The sequence below is a fragment of the Panthera onca genome, chromosome A1, assembly GCF_046562875.1.
Source record: "Panthera onca isolate mPanOnc1 chromosome A1, mPanOnc1 haplotype 2, whole genome shotgun sequence".
NCBI lineage: Eukaryota > Metazoa > Chordata > Mammalia > Carnivora > Felidae > Panthera > Panthera onca.
The window spans coordinates 239,016,516-239,041,287 of NC_138339.1; the positions used below are offsets into that span (position 1 = coordinate 239,016,516).

Genomic DNA, 24,772 nt, shown 5'->3' on the forward strand with positions numbered 1-24,772 from the left:
AATCAAGATGGCAAATATAGTGATAAAGAAAAAATATTAAAGGCCACAAACAAGACAATAACTTACAAGGGAAAACCAATTAGGCTAGCTAGAGATTTTTCAGAAGACACTTTTCAAGCCACAAGGGAGTGGCATGATATAGTCAAAATGCTGGACAGGAAAAATCTGCAGCCAAGAATACTCTATCCAGCAAGGCTATCATTCAGAATAGGAGAAGAGATAAAGAGTTTCCCAAACAAAACTGAACGAGCTGATGACCACTAAACCAACCCTGCAAGAAATACTAACGGGACCTCTTTGAGTGGAAAGGAAAAACAAAACGCAACAGAAAGAAATTAGAAAACACAAAAGCAGTAAAAATGAGTATTTCTATAAAAAATCAGTCAAAGAACTCACAAAATAAAAGGAGGTAAAATATGAACCATATACTTAAAACGTGTAAAGGGCAGAAGTAAAGAATGGATTCAGGGGCGCCTGGGTGGCGCAGTCGGTTGAGCGTCCGACTTCAGCCAGGTCACGATCTCACGGTCCGTGAGTTCGAGCCCCGCGTCGGGCTCTGGGCTGATGGCTCAGAGCCTGGAGCCTGTTTCCGATTCTGTGTCTCCCTCTTTCTCTGTCCCTCCCCCGTTCATACTCTGTCTCTCTCTGTCCCAAAAATAAATAAAAAAATTTAAAAAAAAAAAAAAAAAAAAAAAAAAAAAAAAAAAAAAAGAATGGATTCAAACCCAAATGATCAACAACTTAATATAGACTGCTATACGCAGAAAAGGTTATGTACAAACCTAATGAAAAGAAATAAGAGAAAGAAATCCCAATATATCACTAAAGAAAACCAGTAAGCCATGAAAGAGAGAAAGATAAATGATCAGAGAAAATCTTCAGAAACAATCACAAAACAAGTAATAAAATGGCAGTACATACATATCTATCAAGAATTACTTTGCATGTAAATGGACTAAACACTCCAATCAAAAGACACAGGGTGTCAGAATGGATAAAAAAAAACAAGACCCATCTACATGGTGCCTACAAGAGACTCATTTTAGACCTAAAGCCACCTGCAGATTGAAAGTGAGGTGATGAAGAAACATCTATCATGCAAATGGATGTCAAAAGAAAGCCAGAGTAGCAATGCTTATATCAGATAAACTAGACTTTAAAACAAAGACTATAACAAGAGACAAAGAAGGATGCTATCTAATAATAAAGGGGACAATCTAAAAGAAGATACAACAATTGTAAATATTTATGCACCCAAATGGAGGCACCCAAATACATAAAATAATAACAAACATAAAGGAACTCATCAATAATAATACAATAATATTAAGGGACTTCACATAAATGGATAGGTTATATAAACAGAAAATCAACAAGAAAACAATGGCTTTGAATGACTGACTAGAACAGATGGATTTAACAGATATATTCAGAACATTCCATCCTAAACAGCAGAGTACACATTCTTTTCAAGTTTACACAGAACATTCTCCAAAACAGATCATGTATTAGGCTACAAAATAGGTCTCAACCAATTCAAGAAGAGTGAAGTCTTCCATGCACCTTCTCTGACCACAATGCTACAAAACTCGAAGTCAACAACAAGAAAAAATCTGGAAAGACCATAAATACATGGAGGCTATATAAACAATGAATGGGTCAACCAGGCCATAAAAGAAGAAATAAAAAAGTACGTGGAAACAAATGAAATGAAAACACAAGGGTCCAAAACCTTTGGGGTGTAGCAAAAGCAGTTCTTTTCAAAAAGAACTTTCTTTCTCAAAAGCAGAAGCAAGAAAAATCTCAAATAAACAACCTAACCTTACACCTAAAGGAGCTAGGAAAAGTACAATAAAGAATAAACCAGCAGAAGGAAGCAATAATAAAGATTAGAACGGAAATAAATGATACAGATACTAAAAAAACAATAGATCAGATCAATGAAACCATAGCAGGCTTATAAAGAAAAAAAGAGAAAGGACTCAAATCAATAAAATCACAAATGAGAGAGGAGAAATAACAACCAACACCACAGAAATACAATTATAAGAGAATATTATGAAAAGATGTATGTCAATAAATTGGACAATCTAAAAGAAATTCCTAGGAACATGTAAGTTACCAAAACTGAAAACAGTCAGAAATAGAAAATTTGAATAGACCAATAACCAGCCAAGAAAAAACTCCCAACAAACAGAACTCCAGGACTAAGTGGCTTCACACGCAAAATCTACCATATATTTAAAACACAAACTATTCCAAAAAATAGAACCAGAAGGATAAACTTCCAAATTCATTCTATGAGGTCAGCATTATCCTGATTCTAAAAGCAGATAAAGGCAACACTAAAAGAGAGAACTACAGGCCAATATCTCTGATGAACATAAATGCAAAAGTACTCAACAAAATAGTAGCAAACTGAATCCAATAATACATTTAAACTACACTTGATCTTAGCCAAAAGGCCGAGAAGCAATCCAATAACACATTTAAAATAACCATCCACAACAATCAAGTGGGATTTATTCCCGAGTTGCAAGAGTGGTCCAATATTTGCAAGTCAGTCAGCATGATACATCACATTAATAAGAGAAAGTATAAAGACCACATGATCATTTCAATAGATGCAGAAAAAGAATTTGACAGAGTACAACATCCATTCATGATAAAAGCCCTCAACAAAGTAGGTTTAGAGGCAACAAACCTCAATGTAATAAAGGCCACATATGAAAAACCCACAGCTAACATCATCCTAAATGCGGGAAAACTGAGAGCTTTTCCTCTACAGTAGGAATAAGACAGGGATGTCCACTCTCACCACTTTTATTTAACATAGTACTGGAAATCCTAGCCACAGCAAACAGAGAAGAGATAGAAATACAAGGTGTCCAAATCAGCAAAGAAGAAGTAAAACTTTTACTATCTGCAGATGACATGATACTCTATGTACAAAACCCAAAAGACCACCAAAAAAACTGCTAGAACTGATAAACAAATCAGTAAAGTCACAGGCCACAAAATCAACATACAAAAATGTGTTGTTTCTAACTACCCATTATGAAACATCAGAAAGACAAATTAAGGAACTAATCCCATTTACAATTACATCAAAAATAATAAGATGCCTAGGAATAAACCTAACCAAAGTGGTGAAAGACCTGTACTCTAAAAACTATAAAACACTGAGGAAAGAAACTGAAGACGACACAAAGAAATGGAAAGACATTCCATGCTCATGGCTTGGAAGCATAAATATTGTTGAAATGTCTATATGACCCAAAGTAATCTACACATTTAATGCAAACCCTATCAAAATACCAAGAGCATTTTTCATAGAACTAAACAAAACAATCCTAAAATTTGTATGCAAGTACCAAAGACTCCAAACAGTCAAAGTAATCCTGAAAAAGAAAAGGAAAGCTGGATGCACCACAATTCTAGACATTAAGTTATATTATAATGCTGCTGTAATCAAAACAGTATGGTACTGGCACAAAAATATACACATAGATCAGTGGAACAGAATAGAAAACCCAGAAATGAGCTCACAACTATATGATCAATTCATCTTCAGCAGAGCAGGAAAGAATAGCCAATGGGAAAAAGACTGTTCAACAAACGGTGTTGGGAAAACTGGACAGCCACATGCAAAAGAATGAAACTGGAACATCCTCTTTCACCATACACAAACATAAACTCAAAATGGATTAAGGACCTAAATGTTGAGACTGGAAACCCTAAAAGTCCTTGAAGAAAACATAGGCAGTTATTTTCTCTGGCATCAGCCATAGCAACTTTTTTTCTAGATAGGTCTCCTGAGGCAAGGGAAATTAAAGCAAAAATAAACTGTTGGGACTTCATCAAAATAAAAAGCTTCAGCAGGGTGCCCGGGTGGCTCAGCTGGTTGAGCCTCTGACTTCAGCTCAGGGCATGATCTCGCAGTTCGTGAGTTCAAGCCCCACATCAGGCTCTTCACTCTCAGTGCAGAGTCTGGTTGGGACACTCTCTCTCTCTGCCACTCCCCTGCTCTCTCTCTCAAAAATAAATAAACATTTTTAAAAAAAAGCTTCTGCATAGCAAAGAAAACAATCTAAAAAATTAAAGGCAACCTATGGAATGGGAGAAAATATTTGCAAATGTTTTATCAAATAAAGGATTAGTATCCAAAATATGTAAAGAACTTATAAAACTCAACACCATACAACAAACAATCCAGTTAAAAAATAGGCAGAAGATATGAATAGACATTTTTACAAAGAAGACATCCAGATGGCCAACAGACACATGAAAAGATGCTCATCATCACTTACCATCAGGGAAATGCAAATCAAAACTACAATGAGCTATCACCTCACACCTGTCAGAATGGCTCAAATCACCAACCCAAGAAACAACAGATGTGGGCAAAGATGTGCAGAAAAAGGAACTCTCTTGCATTGTTGGTGGGAAGGCAAACTGGTACAATCACTGTGGAAAACAGTATGGAGGTTCCTCAGAAAGTTAAAAATAGAACCACTCTATGATCCAGCAATGGCACTACTGCGTATTTACCCAAAGGATACAAAAACACTAATTCAAAGGGATACACGCACTCCTTTGTTTATAGTAGCATCATTTACAATAGCCAAATTACAGAAGCAGCCCAAGTACCCATCAACTGATGAATGGATGAAAGATGTAGTGTGTGTGGTATGTGTGTGTGTGTGTATGTATACATACATATATGTATACATATGTATATTTATATGTATATAATAGAATACTGGAATGAAATCTTTCTATTTGCAAAGGAATGAAATGAAATCTTTCTATTTGCAAAGACGTGGATGGAGCTAGAGAATAAAATGCTACCCGAAATAAGTCAGTCAGAGAAAGACAAATACCGTATGATTTCACTCATATGTGGAACTGAAGAAATAAAAGAGCAAAGGGAAAAAAAGAGAAAACTCAAGAAACAGTCTCTTAGCTATAGAGAACAAACTGATGGTGACCAGGGAGGGGGGAGGGCGGGAGGGGAGGTAAGGGGATGGGATCAAAGGTGACGGGGATTAAGGAGTACGCTTGCTGTGATGAGCACCAGGTGATGTACGGAATTGTTGATTCACTATATTGTATGTCTGAAACTAATATAACACTGTTAACTACCTGGAATTTAAAAATAAGATAAAATAAATAAAAATGGTTACGATGGCTAAGTTTATGTCATGTATTTTTTACCACAACAAAAAACGTGCACTTACTGGAGGTCTTCTGCCATGACTAGTTCTCACGGCTTCCTGAAAAGCTGTGTCGTTCTCTAATTCCTAAAGTGAAAAGGCAAATTTAACATTCAACGTGAAGTGAGAATTGAAAACAATAATAAGTTTCATGTCTTCTGTTTGGTATTCATGATCCTCTATGATTCAACTTACCCCATCTGCTGACATCCAGGTAGTGGCTCAAGGACTCCTGTCCTCAAAGCTCCCCCATAACACTACCCAAAATATAAGGCTCCTTCCTTTTCTAGGAAGGGGACTACTTGGTAATGTCAGTCGACTTTAAGGGTATTTTACTGGCCACTGTTTAAATGTGTGGTATCATTATGCCTGGTGAAAAGATCAAGTACACAAGGATATGGCCTTTCTTCTGTTCCTTTCTTCCAAGTACCTGGAACAGTAAGAATTGAGAACTGCAACTCTTCCTCTCCCTTCCTCTCTGTCCTCTCTCCCTCCCTTCTATCCTTCCATATGCTGGGACCACGGCTACCAGCCCCAGGTGAAAACACCGCAGGACATTTCATTTCACTGGAGGAGTGAAGTCTGGAATTCAGACTGGAGCTAAGAAAAGCTTCCCCGTGGAAAAGCTCCATGGGGTCCAACCTGCTGTGCCATTTGGAACCAAAGCCTTAGCTGAAATGAAATGTCACTGTGCTTTGCTGATTCCGGTCTATACTTCTATTCTTCATCGGGAAACGTGAGGAAGGTAATATTAGTCAAGAGCAAGATACAAATGTTCCTGGGTTTCCAGGACAAAGGTCATTTTTTGACTCTCTCACAAGCACCCAATCTTAGCAACTACCAACCTTCTAACCAGCCTTTATCTCCTATTCCTTCACCAACACAAAATCTGGCTGTAAGCCTTCCCATACATCTTATGGGCAATTGTCAGACTTGCCTCTGATTTATTTCAGTCTATGTCCCACAAAAATATACTTGCTGATGATCAAAAAAAAATACAATAAATCAAAAAACAATCACTACTGATTAACTTCTAAAAACTCTGCAAACAATTAAAGTAAAATGTTTATATAACCAGATGTTAATGTGATGCACTTCAAACATGATTTTATTATGTCTAAACCTTCTTTAATTTTTACCTTAAATAATCTTTATAACCTTCCACATCAATTACATAAAATTAATAAGTACACAATTCTCAGTTGGCCATGGAAACTAGGCAACTTTCATATGAAGTATAAAGCCAAAGGTAACCCTCAGCATCATTAATTATACTATTCTGGTGGATCCTTTAGGAAAAGGAAGTCTTCTAATATTCCTATACAATTAGTAAAATTTGATTAATCAATTCAATGAATTCTAACTGACAAACTAAAATTGTCAACAAACTCTCCGACTACAAATACCAAACTACCACAACTTTTGTAATTTTTCTTTGTTCATGATTTTACTAGCAATTTCCATAATCTATGAACATCTGAACAATTATTTCAATTAATTCATTTATATATTAAGCTTGTTATTAGTCCAATTAAGATATAAGAAAATCATGGGTAAAGCAAATGTCATTTTTATCTTACTATTTAATTTATTTTTGTGTCTGACATTCTGAATATTCACTTTTTTTTTTTAATGTTTGTTTATTTTTGACAGAGAGAGAGAGAGAGAGAGAGCATGAACGGGGGAGGGGCAGAGAGAGAGAGAGAGGGAGACACAGAATCGGAAGCAGGCTCCAGGCTCTGAGCTGTCAGCACAGAGCCTGACGCGGGGCTCGAACTCACAGACCGCAAGATCATGACCTGAGCTGAAGTTGGACGCTCAACCGACTGAGCCACCCAGGTGCCCCTGAATATTCACTTTCAATTAAATAATGAAGCCACACTGTGATGACCTGAGAAGTTAGGAAGTTTCTCTGGTGCTTTAAAGTGATCATATTCATTATCTATTAATTCTATTTCTGAGACTTTAGCCAAGGAAATGTTGCTAAAAATAGAGAAAATTGTTTATGTATAAAATTGTTCATTGCATAGTTGTTATTTACAACAGAAAACTGAAAATAAATATCCTATGATCTGAAATCAGTTCTAATCAACTATACATATTCAATAAAATGTAGCAATTAAAATTATACAGTTAACCCTTGAACAACACAGGTTTGAACTGCCATTGGTCTACCTATATATGACTTTTTTCCAATAAATATATTGGGAAATTCTTTGGAGATTTGTGACAACTTGAAAAAACTCGCAAACCATATAGTCTAAATAAGCTAAAAAAATTAAGAAAAAGGATATTATTGTAACAATACAGTGTATGACATATATAACATACAAAATATGTGCTAATTGACTTTTTATTGGTAAGGCTTCTGGTTAACAGTGGGCTATTAGCAGTTAAGTTTGGGGGGAGTTAAAAGTTGTATGTAGATTTTTGACTACATGGGGGGAGGGAGGTGAGTCAATTCAAGGGTCAACTGTATTTAAATCTTTAGTATCATGAGACATTACTTGTAATGTAGTTGGATGTAAAAAAGCAAACAGAAAAGTAAATCCTAGTTCCATTCCAAACATGTTAAAATAAAACTGTAAATATATGCATAAAAGAAAGACAAAGCAACAAAATGTTAACAATAGTTATTTCAGAGTGACGGGATTCTGGGTAATTTAGTTTTCAACACTGAACATGTAGATTTTATATACTTATAACCTTTATAACTGGGAAAAAGGGGGAGAGTTCAGTAGTTTTCAAAATCTGTACAAACCCAGGAGAACATCTATGTTTTAATACAAATTTTTAAAAAGGAGTCTATATAATCATACCTGTGTGTATACACAGTACACACAGGGAGGGAAACACTTGTGTATATTTGAAGACGGGGAATACACCACAATGTCAGGTGATAGATATACTTAATATAGGTGATCTTTGAGTGACAGGATTTACATCATTTTTCCCCAGTCTTCTGTAGTTTTCAAATTTTCTGTTAAATGATCACATCACCTAGATCTTTATTTCGTATAGAGTAAGTGAATGGTTTCTATTTTCTTTCCAGGTCTTACATTCACAGACTACCATTTTTCTCCAGAGGAAAAAACAATTGAAAAATGACTAAAAGCTATATAAAAAACTCTAGAATATAAGATTTTCCTAAATTCATATAAAGTCCTATAAATGCTAATATTTGATTATTATATACTAGCAAATAAATTAACAATCATATCGTTCATCCTCACTCTTTTCACACACTAATTCAAGGTAACTTTATAAAAAGGTTTTGTTTTGTTTTACAGTTTGGAAACTCAAAGTCTCACAATGATATAAACAGATTTAAAATATTCAAGTATTGGGGCACCTGGGTGGCTCAGTCAGTTAAGTGGCCAACTCTTGATTTCAGCTCAGGTCATGATCTCACGGTTTGTGAATTCGAGCCCTGCTTTGGGCTCTGCACTCACAGTGCAGAGCCTGCTTGGGATTCTCTTTCTCTCCCTCACTCTGTTCCACCTCGGCATATGCTTTCTCTCTCTCTCAAAATAAATAAATAAATTTAAGAGAAAAATCTTAAAAAATAAATAAATAAAAATAAAATATTCAAGTTTTTTTAATTCAACTATTTGTCTTAACAATTTCATCTTTTAGTTTACTATCCCACTAAATCTTAAGTAGATATAGATTTGTTGACATAAAGGAATATTTATAAAAGACAAAAAGCAGGTTACAAAACAGTACACACAGTATGATACCATTTTATCCAAAAATAGAGATACACATATATTTGCATAGGGAAATGTTTGGTGACATAAGCATTATAAGCTAGTTGATGTTTACCTCTGGGTGGTAATAGTTTCTGTGATTCTATTTCCTAAGTTTTCTATAAAATATTTGTATATTTTAATTAAAAGAAAAAAATCACTACATGACATTTCAAATTTAGGAAATTTAAAAAAACAACTGATTTTAGGTACCTCAAGTGATTTAAGTCTTTTTACTTACACATTCAGATAGCTAGTGCTGGAAAATACAAGTCTATAATCGACCCTAATTTGTTTCTATAACCTTTCTCATGATTTTCCCTTTTGCTGCAATTAGTATTATTAGTGGAAGTTAGTACAGACTTCAGAAGTAGCACTTTTCCAGGCTTTTAATCAGTTTACTTAAAGATAATAAAGCAGAACCCTCAAATCCAAAGTTTTCATGAACCAGCTGGTTAGCAAAGACCAACATAAAAACCAGATTTATTTTTATTTTTATTTTCTTACCTCAGTGTCATAGGTTGGATTGTAGTCATTATAACCAGAATAAAGATCATCTTCATCTGTCTCTGGGGCCAGGTGTACATTTTGCATCATCTGTACCTATGAAAAATTGGCAGTGCAAATATGTTCTTGGTATATAAAATAATCCTTAATTGAAATAAAGTAGAACCACTTAACCACCTTTCTGGTCAAGTTTATTGCTACATATTTTTATGACTTAATTTTTTTCACGTCAAATTCTCAAAACTAGGTGTCAAAACACTCGTTCATTGCTCTCATTTTACATTTATTCCACACCTGTTGCATTGGAAGGCACTAGACACAGGTACGAGTTAGTTGCCTGACTGTCAAAGAGCTTAGCATCAAGTGCAGAACAGGGGACGTAAGAGTCAAGTGCAGAGCAAGGCAGAAACCACCACACACTTACCAGAACGGCTCAATTTAAAAAACCAACAACGCAAAAGGTCGGCAATGATGTGGAGTGATCCAGAGTCCTATACTGTTGTTGGGGAGGGTAATATAGTACAATTTTGGAAAAAAAAGTCTGGCACTTTCATAAAATTAACATATATTTCTTACGAACCAGCAATTCCACTCCCAAGTACTTACCTGAGAAGTGAATACATGGGTCTACAGATATATTTATATAAGAATGTTCACAGGAGGTTTATTCATAATAGCCAAAAACTAGAAACAGACCAGATGCCCATCAACAGAATGGATAAGCATATTTATGCAACAAAGTATTATTCAGAAAAAAAAAATGCACCGATGACATACATAAAATGGAAGAATCTCAATTAAGTGAAAGAAGCCTCACAAAACTGAACCTTATATACTGTTTTGTTGATTTAAAATTCTAGAAGAGACTAAACTATTGTAGAAAACAATCAGAAGGGTGGTTGCTGTTTAGGCGTGGGAGACTAGAGTCTGAATGAAAAAGGGCAGATTATAGAATTTTCTAGGGTAGGGCGCCTGGGGGTGGCTCAAGTCAGTTAAGTGTCTGACTTTGGCTCAGGTCATGATCTCACGATTTGTGGGTTCGAGCCCCACATTGGCTGTGTGCTGACAGCTCAGAGCCTGGAGCCATTCTGTCTCTCTTTCTCTCTCTCTCTCTCTCTCTCTCTCTCTCTCTCTCTGCCCTTCCCCGGCTTGCTCTCTCACTTGCTCTCTCTCCCAAAAATAAACAAACATTAAATTTTTTTTTTAATTTTCGAGGGTGATAAATATTCTATATCTTGACAATAGTTTGGGTCAGACTGGTAATCACACTTGTAAAAAGTCAACAAATGCATACTTTTTTCCTTTCATTATACGTTTTTTCTTGAAAGAAAAAACTGTAAATAAATATCAAACTATAATATGCATACCTAAGTATTTAAGGGAAAGCTTAATATCTGTAATTCAGTTTGATATGCATAAAAATAACAGAGAATCTTAAGATTCTCTCTCCCTCTTCCTCTGCCCCACCTGTGCTCACGCACACACGTGTGTGCACTTTCTCGAAATAAATAAATAAAAATAACATGGATAAATGAAAGATATATGATAAAGCAAGTACATGAAAATGTTAATGGTAGAATCTATGTAGCAGGTATGATGTTCACTGTAAAATTTTTTAAGCTTTACTGTACATTTGAAAATTTTCATAATAAAATATTGAGAAAAATGCAAGACACAATAAAACAGATGTCAAAGTAAAATAGAAGCGGGAAATTTAATTACTGTATACATATACTGTAAATGCAGTGATTACTAGAGAATTTGGGAAGAATTCTCAGACAAAGAATCATTCAAACTGAGTAATCTTTTAGTCAATTTAGGGGAGGGGTCAGGCTAGGTACCCAAGAAATGTAATATTGAATTACTTTACCTTGAAATACATATTTTTAGGGGCACTTGGGTGGCTCAGTTGGTTGAGCATCCGACTCTTGATTTCGTGATCCCAGGGTTGTGGGATCAAGCCCCCTGTCAGGCTCCATGCTAGCATGGAGCCTGCTTAAGATTCTCTCTCTCTCTCTCTCTCTCTCTCTCTCTCTCTCTGTCCCTTTCCCCCACGTGCAGGCACACATGCTGTCTCTCTCTCTTAAATTAAAAAACACACACAAAAAAGAAAAACCAAATACGTGTTTTTTTTAAGTTGGTACAATTTTAAGTGTGCCAGTAAATTCCCACAAAAATTTCGGCTTAATCTTATTGCTCAGTATAAGGCCAAACATACATGGCTACTTGTAACCTTTTAAAAATTATTTTTATGTGGGGGTGCCTGGGTGGCTGTCAGTTAAGTGTCCAACTCTTGATTTTGGCTCAGGTCACAATGTCACGGTGAGTTCCAGCCCTGTGTAGGGCTCCGTTAAGACAACACGCAGCCTGCTTGGGATTCTCTCTGTCCCTCTCTCTCTGCTTCTCCCCTGTTCACGCACATGCACGTGAACTTTCTCTCAAACTTAAAAAAAATATTTTTATGTGAAATATAAAATTATCAATTTTTTATAATTCACATACTATAAAACTTACTTTAAGGTGTACAATTCAGTGTTTTTTTAGTATGCAACTACCACCACTATCTACTTCCAGAACATTTTCAACACCCCATTAAGAAATGTGGGACCCTTTTAGCAGCCACTCTCCATTCCTCCCTCCTCCCACTTAGCCTATGTCACTAATCTACTCTGTCTCTACGGATTTGCCAATTCTGGACATTTCATATGGAATCATCAATCAAATTTTTTTCATCAGTCAAATGGAATCATCCAACATGTAGCCTTTTGACTGGCTTCTTTCACTTAGCATGTTTTCAAGGTTTATCCGTGTTGTAGCATGCATCAGTACTTCATTCCTTTTTATGGCTGAATAATATGCCATTGTATGCATATACAATATTTTATCTATTAGTTAATGGACAGCTGGATTGTTTCACTTTATTATAAATAATGCTGCTATGAACATGTGTGTACGTTTAGTGCGAACATAAATTTTCAATTCTATCGATATCGAGTGTATACCTAGGAATGGCATTGAGTCATATGGCAACTCTGGTTTAACTCTTGGAGGAGCTGCTAGACTCTTCCAAAGTGGCTGCACATTTCACACTCTGCCAGCAATGTATGAAGGTTTCGATTTCTCCATGTCCTAGCTAACACTTGCTAATGTCCCCATGGCCATTCTAATGAGTATGAAATGGTATCTCTATGGTTTTGATTTTCGTTTCCTTGATGACTAATGATGTTGAGCATCAGTTCATATGCTTATTGACAATTGTATACCTCTTTGGAGAAATGTCTTCTCAGATGCGTTGCCCATTTTTAAAAATTGGGTTGTCTTATCTATGTTATTAAAGCTATATATTCTGGATACTAGCCCTTATCAGATTTATGATTTGCAAATATTTTATCTTTCATTTTCTTGATACCACCCTTTGAAGTGTCCTTTGAATTTTGATGATGTATAACTTATCCATTTTCTCTTCGGTTGCTCGTGCTTTCAGTGTCTCATCTGAAAAAACCACTGCCTAACCCCAGGTTAAGAAGCTTTACACTTGTTTTAACAATTTTATGGTTTAACTCCTACATTTAGGTCTTGAGTTAATTTTTCATTACTTTTTAAAGATGAAAATTCACTACTATGGGAGAAAAAATATCAGATAGAAACGTTTATTCCAAATACCATCAAAGGTATTAAAAGTCACTGGTATACAAATTCCCAGTTCTAAAATAAATAAGTCATAGGGATGTAAATTACAGCATACAGACCATAGTCATAATATTGTAGTAACTCTGGTGACAGATGGTAATTAGATTGTGGTGATCATTCTGCAATGCATGTAAATTTCAAATGAAAGTGTCATGGGGTGCCTGGGTGGTTCAGCTGGCTGGGCATCGGATTTCAGCCCAGGTCATGATCTTGCACAGTCTGTGATTTCGAGTCCCACATGGGGCTCTGTGCTGACAGCTCAGAGCCTGGAGCCTGCTTCAGATTCTGTGTCTCTCTCTCTCTCTCTGCCCCTCCCCCGCTTATGTGTGCTCTCTCTCCCTTTGTCTCAAAAACAAACATTAAAAAAAATTTTTTAATATAATATGCATGTTGACTATACTTCAGTAAATAAAAGTTTTAAAAATAGGGGTGCGTGGGTGGCTCAGTTGGTTAAGTTTCCAACTCTTGATTTCCGCTCAAATCATTATCTCGGGGTTCAGCGCCGACAGTGACAGTGTGGATTCTTCCTCTCCCTCTCTCTCTCTGCCCCGCCCCCACTCTCTCTCTCTTTCAAAATAAATAAAGTTAAAAAAAAAAACAAACACACTTAAAAAAATTTTTAAATAGAAGTCACTGGTATAAGATATAGAAAACATTTTAACTAGATAATGCTAAACCAGTGGTTCTCCAACTTTAGCATGCATGACAAACCTAGGGGCTTGTTAAAATACACATTGTTACTCCCCCACCAGCAGAGTTTGAGATTCCTTAAGCCCTGGGTGGGAGTCCTCACCACGGCCTTTATCCCTGGCGATGTGCATTTCCAGCAAGTTCCCAAGTGTTGCTGATGACGCAGGTCTGAGGACTACTACGCCAAAGGAGGGCTGATTATGAGCCCTATTTAGGTCAGTTCAGCTTACATGCATGTCATGAAAACAAGCAACTTTCAGAAGCAGGTATCCTTCTTGCCGGGTTGCAACCACACCGGAATTAGTTTACATCTGAGACTTTTGCTGAACAGACCTCGAGTGAGCAAATTGTGAAGATGTAGAAAGTGAGGCCAGGAAAGTGAAGCACCCATAGGTGATAGCTGGGGGTGGCAGAACAAATACAATTTAGGGTTTTCAAAAGCAGTGTACACACGCAACAAGCTATTCGTGTTGAAACAATCTGGGCACACATTAAAGGCCAGTAACACCTTTTTTTTTTTTTTTTTAATGCTGAAGTTATTTTTTTTATGATGCTCTTCTATTGACTATGCCGGACAGTCTACATCCAAGATGCCTGCTGTAGTTCCGCAAAAGCTCACAACCAGAAAATCCACCCGGTAAAAGGAAGAGTGGAATTTTAGCTCTAGAAAGAATCTTGGAAAAACAATCCTTCAAGTCTCTGGAATTCTGTTTCATCTTTGTGCGACTGAGTACAGGTTTACGCCTTCTGGTGTGTTATTATTTCACGAATTAAACCTTGCATGAGAAAATCTCAAAAGCTTTACACAAGACACACACACACACACACACACACACACACACACGAACGTTCGCGGTGTCATCCGCTATGAAATTCAACAGCTGGTGGCCAGGTCGAATCTGGGTTCGAATCTGCCGGCTGCCGTGGGACTGCGGTTCGGGACAGCCATCCCGCCCCGCTAAGGGGGGCAACACAAACCCGCCCGCCACGGGAATCCACGTCCGCGAACCCACGGCCGCGTTTCTGCGGGGCCTGCAAAGGCCCGGAGGGGCCGGGACCGGAGGAAGAGCCGGTGGGCGGGGCAGAGCCCCTCCGCCAACGAAGCCCCCTCCCCGCGCCGCGCGCGATGACCCGCGCGGGGGCGTGCCGCGGGGGGCCGGCCCCAGGACGGCCGCCCGCCCGCCGCGGGCCCCGCGCCTCGCCGCCCGCGCCGGCCCCTGGCGCTCTCAGTCCCGAGGCCCTTCTCCTACCTCGCGGTGAGGGGGAGCGGGGCGGCCGCGAGTCTAGCGGGGACGACGCGGCTTTCTCGACAACCTACTAAGAGCCCGCGTAGGCCAGAGCGCGGCGCCAAGTCGTTGCCACGCGCGGAATCCAAGGAAGCGGCTCCCACAGTCCTCCGCGCCAGGGCGGGGGAGGAGGAGGAGGGGGCGGAACCGGAGAGGAGCGAGGAGGGGCGGGGGCGGAAGGGGGCGTGGCCGGCCGGGGGCCGGACACGGTTAGAGGCGCGGGCGGCGAGCGTGGAAGGGGTAGGAGGGGGCTCCGTTGCGCCGCCTCTGCTTGGAGTACTTGGGAGGAAAGAAATCCACAGTCTGTAGATCCTGATGAAATCAGCCGGAAGGATTACCCAGGGATGAGACGAGGTTATTATAAAATATCTGCTGGAGCCACCACGCAGATCTTGTGAGCTTGGAAGCCAGTGTTCCGTGTCATCATGGGCTCCCTTTGGTCACCCTGTGCAGTGACTCAGATGAGATGCCTGTCTTCGAGGCCTCGGCTCCTTCCTTTTCTCCTTCCTAACGTCTGCACTAGGTGTTCCCACAGCATGCTGTGCACACCTTATCCAAGCTCTTAATGTACTCTTGTCTGATGAGTGCCTTAAAGGGTAGGAACTGAAACTCTGTGTCCCAACTACCTAGAACCAGGTTCGTAGTAAAATTTAATAAAGGCACAGTATGCGTGAGAAATTCATAATTGTTTAATATCATTAGTTTTAAATTTTGAAGATTAATGGGGATCATGCAGGGGAAATGTAGACACTGTAATTAATGAATTTCAAACATTAAGTATACGTTGGGAGACAATTTTTTAATGAGACAATTTTTTAATGATCATCTCTGAACTACTGTGGCGGTTAATTTAATGAGTCAACTGGACTAGTCCGTAGTACCTAGTTTTTTTGTCAAACAGCAGTGGAGGTGTTGCAGTGAGGATTTTTTAAGATGTACTAGACTTTGGGTACAGCAGATTACCCTCCGAAATGCAGGTGGGCCTCACCTAATCCGTTGACAGACTCAAGAGAAGACTGAGGTCCCTGGAGGAGGAGGGAATTCTGCCTCTGGAATGCCTTCAGACCCCAGCTGCCACATCATCTCTTCCCTAGGTCTGCAGCGTTTTGGCCTGCCCCGCAGACTTTGGACTTGTCAGTCCCACAATTACAGTAGTCAATTCCTTAAAATAAGTCTTTATATATGCATTCTTTGGGTTCTCTTTCTGTGGAGCACTCTGACCAATAGAACTATTTCTTCAAGGATATTTGTAAAGGAAACAGCTTTGGAAGAATGAGATGACCGTCTCCCTCCAATGCCAAAGTCAGATTTGTTGCTGTCAAGTATATCAAAGATTTAATGTCGCCCTCTGAGGCAAAGCCTGGACACTTTGGCCTGAAGTCCATGATGAAAGACTGAAGTTTCCTAAGCTCAGGCTTCCTCAGCAGTGATACAAACCCATCGCATGTGCAGCACCCGCCTGGACTACCATCACGGGACTTGGGAGGCAAGGAGAACTGAAGGGGTACGAAGCTCAGGCTGCTTGCTGTGCTGTGAATAATCAAAGTCCTCTGTCTCTGATCCCAGTACTTTCTGCCAGCACTTAGGAAGCTGTGTTAGCTTGTTAGCCTGGCAAGAGGGTAAACTCTTACACAATTTTTCATCGAGCTACAATGTTTAGCTTAAAGCATATGTTTATTATATATTTGTTGAATTAATTAGTGAACACTGTATAACCCTTCGCTCAAGTTGTTGTATATAAGACAATTTTTGTTATCTCTTTAGGTCTCCAGGCTATAAATTTCTAGCCTTCCCACACACACACACACACACACACACACAAAACCTATTGGAAACAAATTCAAGTTCCTTTATATTTGGCTGCTCTTTAAGCATGATACAGTTACTTACCCAGAGAGTGGTCAATCATCTCGTTCATTTTAAATATTGTAATGCAGCTCCTTCTTATTGCACGTACATCTATATTGCCAGACAAAATGTTAGGGTCACATAGCTTGTATATCTCAAAGCTCCAGAGGACAGAGATTTTGTCTTTTTTGTTGTAGACTATATCCTAGTGCCCAGGGAAGTGCCTGAAAGTAGTTGGCTGTCAATAATATTTATTGAATAAATTGCCAGGGCTTGTAATGAATCACATATAGAGGCAGGGGTGAATGAGAACAACAAGCATGAATCTTATGTTCGGCATAAGCAACAGGGGAAAAGCCAGTGCCACTTATTAATGTGGAGAACACTAGGGGAGAAGGAAATTTGAGAAAGGAAATTAATTTTGAACATGAACATGTTGAGTTTCAGATGTCTGTAAAATGTGCAAATAGAGGTGTTTGAGTGGGCAAGTGTATATATAGACATAAAGCTCCGAGAAGAGATTCCATCTGGAGGTATACATGTGGTATTCACAGCCTCCCAAAATTGATGGATTTGAAGCCTGGGAGTGGGTGAGGTTGTTACTGGGGAGGAGCATGTGGAGGGACAAGAAAAGACAGCCTAGAACTTAGAAACTTACAATTTAATGGTTTTATAGAAAAGGATCCCCTAATGATTCTCGTTAATAGCCTGACACATTGAAGCAAAACCAGGAAAATGAAAGCAAGAGAAGCTAAGAAAGAAACCGAGTCAAAAAGAAGGGATGGACAATGATGTTCCATGTTGATAAGAGATCAAGCAAGTTGTATCTGGCAGTATGAAGGTCACTGTTGACGTAGCAAGAGCCCTTTCACCGAATGGTGGTATAGAAGACTGGACCAAATTTAATGGTAACTGGTGGTAAAGTAGTGACTGGTTATTGAAACTAAGGAAGCCTGACTGTGAATGGGAAGAAAGAGGTAAGGCAGTACTGGATGGCAAGGGGTTTGGGAGTCCAAGTAGAGTTTTTGTTGGTTTGTTTTTTAAAATGGAAGATACTTGGGATGCCTGGGTGGCTCAGTCGGTTGAGTGTCTGACTTCGGCTCAGGTCATGATCTCACGGCTCGTGAGTTCAAGCCCCGCGTCAGGCTCTGTGCTGACAGCTCATAGGCTGGAGCCTGCTTCCGATTCTGTGTCTCCCTCTCTCTCTGCCCCTAACCCACTCGCATTCTGTCTCTGTCTCTCTCAAAAATAAATAAACATTTAAATAAATAAATAAATAAATAAATAAATAAATAAAATGGAAGATACTAGAGCATGCCTGATTGCTAATGGAAATAATCCAGTAGAAAGAGTTTGAGGATGCAGGAGAGGTAGCTGAGACTAAGGGGACTGGGACTTTTGCAAAAAGGGGAGAAGGTATAGAGTGAGCAGAAAAGAGGACACACTAACTAGAGAAATACAGCAATACTGCTTAGGAAGTGTGTGTGCTCTGTCAACCTTGATGATCATGAATTGGTATTGATGCTCATCTACCCTGTTGTCTGGTACTCTCCCAGTCCCATTTTCTCCATTGGATTTTCATTAAGTACAGACATAGAAAAAGGCAATGGCAGGATTCATCCAGGGTTGGAATTCATTAGTCAGTTACAAAGAAAGGGCAGAGGGAAAAACGAGTTATAATGGTGAAATTGAATACGAATAATAAGGGAACCAAACTGAAGGGAACTAGTGAATAAGAAAAAAGTTGAGCAGTCAGGTCAGAAGTGCTGATGGGGTCGGAGGAATAATTGCAACAGGTTGGAGAGTAGGCTTTCTGAGCAAGCCATTCTGAAAGTAGTGCAGTGTTGAGATGGTAACGAGGCCCAGGATTCGATGATAGGTGTGATCGGGAGGAAGCCATCCGGGATTAGGAGTCCAGAGTTGAAGTCACTGGAATAAGGTATATATACTGAGCCAGTGGGGGGGGGGGGGGGGGGGGGAGGGGGGGGAAGAGGCAAAGGAAGGAGAAAGTCGGAAGAGGTTTGAAAAAAAGTATGGCCTGAGATTCACAGCCACAGAAGGTTCGCAAGAGGGTGGGCAACTGATGGTCTGGAAGCAGTGTGGGGAAGTCAAGGAGAAGCTACTTACTAACTCTACTTTCTGACTCTGAGATCCCTGAGCTGTGAGAGAGTGACCTGACGGGCCTTCACAGGAAGCATGGTCCTCAGAGGACGGCCAGTTTTCCCCATTAAAGCAGAGAGGCGGGAGAACACTGGGAAAAGAGTTTTAAGATGTGGGGACACTATCAAGCGCAGGACGAAAATTCCAGTGGACTTGGGGACAGTTTGGGCCAGGGTATGGCTGCTGACTGGAATGACTGGCCCAAGGAAAACAGGAATGTGAGAGGGGATGGATGTAGACCAGACCCTCTCTGGGAGGGCTTGGGCACATAGTCCTCACAGAATTCCGCTGGAGCTGCAAGAAATGCCATGTTCCCTTTCTTCACGGTCAGCTGTTGATGGCAGTTTCAGGTCATCGGCAGTGGCTGGCACAGCAGCAAATGAGCACCAGCGTTGTGGACATTATTTATTCCGTGGAAGGTGGTGGAGGGTGGGTATGTTCAGTCTGGCTTTCGACATTGGATCGATGCTCTCGTGATCTCCAGGTCAGTTGTCTCAAAGGTCTGTGTTGTGTGTCATCCATCAGTAATTCTGTCGGGCCTGCCACATTTCTCTCCAGCACTCCCCCGGTCTCCATCTCCCTGCCACCTAGAGCGTCTGGGCAGCCATCTTCTCTTGTCTGTCTGGTTACCGTAACGTCCTAATTCTCCTCTCCGCTTCCTCTTTACTCTTCCATCTTGCTCTCGTTCAATGTATTGTCACACTGTAGCCAAAGCGATCATCCTTAAGTGACAATCTGATCACAGGATTCCCTGCTTAGAACATTTGGGTGTCCTCACTCGCCACTCTGCCTTGATCTCTGGACAGAGTCTAAACTCACAGCATTGTTTATAAGGCCCTTCATAGTCTGAGTACTCAGGATTCTTTGCTGCAGCCAAGAAAAACCAATTCATGCTAATAAGCAGAAAGGAAATTTTTTGGAAAGATATCAGGCAACTCGCAGAATTGTCAGAGAGGTTAAGGAATGAGGCTTGGAAAAACAAAAGGAGCCCAGGGAGTAAGACACAGTCAAAATCATACCTCAGCAACAATCTGTCTGAATTATGGAGAGCAACCCTCCCGGTTTGCTCTGGACTAGGGAGTTCCCAGGATGAGGGATTTTTGATTATCAAACCGGGAAAGTCCCGGGCAAGCCTGGGAAAGTTGGTCACCTTACTTAGTCTGCTGCTACTGGCCTCTGCCATCTTGACACCTTGACCTGCCCTCGCCTTGATAGCTGTCATCTTGTCATGGAACTCTTGCTGCCACAGAGCTGTATTCTGTTGTTTCTGGCACTTTCTTCCTTGCCACTGGACACTAGTTTCTACCATCGACCCCGTGGACAATTTCTAGCCATCCTGCCCTTCATTGTTCTCCATCCAGAGTCAAAGTCCCAGATGGGAACATGAGCTGACTAGGTTGAGGTCAGTACATGTTCTGGCTTCCAGGGAGCTTAAAGACAGGGTATGTGCTGTCCTTAAGCTTCCTCCCGCCGATTTTGGGATTCTTGTAAAATGGAGAGGGTGTTCGGATGTTAGACAGCCAAAAATGACAAATGTCCTTGACACTTCCCCTTCTTTTGCCCTCCTCGCTTGCACATTGTGCCCCAGGTATATTTAACGACTTTCAAGACGCTGGCAGGTGTCATGAGCTCTCTTACCTCTAGGCCCCTTTTCTTTTCCTAAAAGGGCCTTTCCTACCATCCTCTTAGCCTAGCCACCCCTCTCTCCAGGCTGCCTTCCTTAATCCTTGGTGTATTCGTCTGCTAGGGCTGCAAGAACAAAATAGCACAACCTGGGTGGTTTAAACTACAGAAATGGATTTTCTCACAGTTCTGGAGGCTGGAAGTCCATGATTGAAGTGTCCACAGGGTTGGTTTCTGCTGCTGCTGTCCTTGTTTTGCAGATGGCTGCCCCTGGCTGCGGCTTCACAGGGATGTCCCTCTGTGCATGGGAGACCCCTGGTCTCTCTCTGTGGGTCCCAATCTCTTCTTATAAGGACACCAGTCAGATTAGACTAAGACACACCCTAAAGCCTTCATTTTAACCCACTTACCTCTTTAACCAGATACAGTCACATTCTAAAGCACTAGGGGTTAAGGCTTGAATATATGAATTTGAGGGGACATAGCTCCCTCCATAACACCTAGCTCATGTTAGGTCCTGTGCATGCCTGGAGTATGTTGACCTTTCACTATGAGTACACACAGCACAATTTTATAGTTATTACTTATTTGTAAAAGTTTACCCAAGTCCTGCTCACCACTGGGTTCCCACCCCAGTATGACACAACTCGATTTCTCTAATAAGTAATTTAGACACTGTGAAAACCTTTCCCCTAAGCTTCCCAGAAAAATACCATGAAATGCAGTCATTGTCTGTTACATGTTTAAAAGTATCATGATTCTTTTCTGCCTAAAAGTGAAAAGCAAATTAGCTTGAAAATAGAGTGACAAATTTTTTCTCATCTTTCAAATAACAAACCAGTTATAATACTTTTTCTACTTATTGGGAGGATAATCACCACTCAATATTGTGAAAATATGATCACTGAAGTTCCAACCTTCTTTTCTTTTACTGTTTGTATGACACAGCACCAATTTATACTCCTACCTGGATGTTTCTCAGGGGCTCACTTTGTGTTGAAAATTGCAAGAAAGACTGAATAGCCCTAATTTGCATATTCTACATCAAATATATTGTACTCTCCCCTTTTAGAGCCACTTAAAAGAGATTCATATTTCTTAATATAAAAAAATCACACACACTTTTTCCAACTGGCACCAATCCGGTCTGGAGAAATCATCATCTTGGCCTTTGGAAGGATCTTTAGATACCAAATTGTAGACAGACCCCATACTCACAGTTTAACAGAAGTATCGTACTTTGTGCTTAAAGCTGTAAGATCTCTTACTTGCAAGTTACAAATTAACTTTAGCCTGCCAATAATTTCAATCTGTCTAAAATAAATGGATGTTGGATTATAAATTACCCTAATGAAAGAGTCCCATTCCATTCACAACACAAAACCTCCAGTCATTAACAAGTTGAAATTAATGTGTAACACGCAAGGAGGCATGAGGTATTTCAAGTTGTACCCACACTAATGGTAGCACTGGGGGATGTGATAGTGTGGGTATCATAAATGGCAGCATGAACAAAGCACAGTTCAAGTAAGAGACTCTAATTTATAACTAGGGAGCGCTCACTAAAGTCCAACCATTAATTTTGTAGTATGTTGTTTGCCAAAGAGGGATCAGCCAAATAAATAATGACTGAACATTTTCATGACTGATGACTTTCCAAGGATGAAAAAGGCAAGCTCTTGGCCTTCTAACGGTAAAGTAACCCAACTCAAAGGCACACATAAAAATGAAATTAATAACACTGGCTGCATATCACTCAAGTATGCTACTCATGCAGCTGGTATAAAGCATTTGTTTGCTTTTGCCGCTTTCCCTTTTAAATCAATCTCTCTCTCTCTCTCTCTCTCTCTCTCTCTCTGGTCTTGGGCCATTCTTTCTGCTTTAAGTCTACCTCTAAAATCTCATGCCTACCAACAATTCTTGATGTATACAACAAACAAGAGCCTAATAATTGAGTTCACTGATGTGGCTCCAAGGATGAGACTCAGAGAACTAGGTGTCTATGAAGAAAGAAGAGTGTCTCGGGGCACCTGGGTGGCTCAGTCGGTTGGGTGTCTGGCTCTTGATTTCAGCTCAGGTTATGATCTCAGGTTTGGTGAGACTGAGCCCTGTATTGGGCTCTGCGCTGACAGTGCAGGGACTGCTTGGGATTCTCTCTCTCTCTCTCTCTCTCTCTCTCTCAAAACGAAAAAATAAACATTTTTAAGAAATTAAAAAAGTAAAAGAAAGCAGAGTCTCTGAGGCATGGAGATATCCAGGCTAACTGGCTAAGTGTCGTGTAAGCAGATTTCTGTGTGTTGTCAGAAGGCAGTCTTTACTGTGGGTGTGAAGTGCTTGTTTCAGGGTAGTGGTGCCTCAGTTGTCCTTGCTGCTCCAGGATTATGGAATCCTAGCTGTCATTTTATTACTATCACTTTTTTTATTTTTTAAATGTTTATTTATTTTTGAGAGAGAGGGACAGAGTGTGAGTGGGGGAGGAGTAGAGAGAGAGGGAGACACAGTCTCTGTGCTGTCAGCTCACACCCATGAAGGGCGAGATCGTGACCTGAGCCAAGTTAGTCACTTAACCGACTGAGACACCCAGGTGCCCCCTCAGCTGTCATTTTAAAAGAAATCAAGTCTGCATTTTGCCTCCAACCCCTCAGGTGGTATCACCATCGTCACCATCATCATCATACTAATGTATCATTGTAAGCTTCTGGACATGGGGGCCATGCCTTATATTTCTTGGCATCCTCCATGGATGTGTAGAATAAATTTGATTTTCATCTTAGCTTTTTCAACTATAAAAAGAAAATTGAAAGGTTTTTAAAAATATTCAAATAAAAAATTTTACTTGTAGGGGATTGCAGACAACTCAAAATTTCTGGACCTGAACATGCTTTTTTTTTTTTTTTAAATTCTTTTTTTTTTTTTTTTTTTTTACATCCAAGCTAGTTAGCATATAGTGCAACGATGATTTCAGAAGTAGATTCCTTAATGCCCCTTACCCATAGCCCATCCCGCCTCCCACAACCCTTCAGTGACCCTCTGTTTGTTCTCTATATTTAAGAGTATCTCATGTTTTGTCTCCCTTCCTGTTTTTATATTATTTTTGCTTCCCTTCCCTTATGTTCATCTGTTTTGTCTCTTAAAGTCCTCATATGAGTGAAGTCATATGGTATTTGTCTTTCTCTGACTAATTTCGCTTAGCATAATACCCTCCAGTTCCATCCACGTAGTTGCAAGTGGCAAGATTTCATTCTTTTTGATTGCCGAGTAAATACTCCATGGCATATATATCTGATATCACATCTTCTTCATCCATTCATCCGTCCATGGACATTTGGGCTCTTTCCATACTTTGGCTACTGTTGATAGTGCTGCTATAAACATGGGGGTTCCTGTGTCCCTTCGAAACAGCACACCTGTATCCCGTGGATAAATACCTAGTAGTGCAATTGCTGGGTCATAGGTTAGTTCTATTTTTAGTTTTTTGAGGAACCTCCATCCTGTTTTCCAGAGTGGCTGCACCAGCTTGCATTCCCACCAACATTGCAAAAGAGATCCTCTTTCTCCGCATCCTCGCCAACATCTGCTATTGCCTAAGTTGTTAATGTTAGCCATTCTGACAGGTGTGAGGTGGTATCTCATTGTGGTTTTGATTTGTATTTCCCTGATGATGAGTGATGTGGAGCATTTTTTCATGTTTTGGTTGGCCATCTGGATGTCTTCTTTGGAGAAGTATCTATTCATGTCTTTTGCCCATTTCTTCACTGGATTTTTTGTTTTTCGGTGTTGAGAAGTTCTTTATAAATTTTGGATACTAGCCCTTTATCTGTTATGTCGTTTGCAAATATCTTCTCCCATTCTGTCAGTTGTCTTATAGGTTTGCTGATTGTTTCCTTCACTGTGCAGAAGCTTTTTATTTTGATGAGGTCCCGATTGTTTATTTTTGCTTTTGTTTCCCTTGCCTCTGGAGATGTGTCGAGTAAGAAGTTGCTGTGGCCCAGGTCAAAGAGGT

At 39.9% G+C, this 24,772-nt stretch overlaps 1 protein-coding gene and 1 pseudogene across 7 annotated transcripts in view; both read right to left on the reverse strand.

The window, feature by feature from the left end:
* IFT88 (intraflagellar transport 88) overlaps nucleotides 1-15,268 on the reverse strand; it is a 131,086-nt gene extending 115,818 nt beyond the window's left edge. For 2 of the 7 annotated variants that reach the window (XM_078448587.2, XM_060637580.3), the window contains exons 1-3: nucleotides 15,103-15,268; nucleotides 9,473-9,568; nucleotides 5,241-5,303 (exon numbers count right to left, since the gene is read on the reverse strand). In XM_078448587.2, coding sequence (XP_078304713.1) covers nucleotides 5,241-5,303; nucleotides 9,473-9,562 — 153 coding nt within the window. In that variant the 5' untranslated portion in view covers nucleotides 9,563-9,568; nucleotides 15,103-15,268. The remainder of the gene's footprint in view (nucleotides 1-5,240; nucleotides 5,304-9,472; nucleotides 9,569-15,102) is intronic. The other 5 variants (XM_060637587.3, XM_060637585.3, XM_078448737.2 and 2 more) reach the window with 3 other exon arrangements.
* On the reverse strand, nucleotides 2,364-2,477 carry LOC132682650 (U2 spliceosomal RNA; annotated as a pseudogene).
* Nucleotides 15,269-24,772: the final 9,504 nt, after the last annotated feature.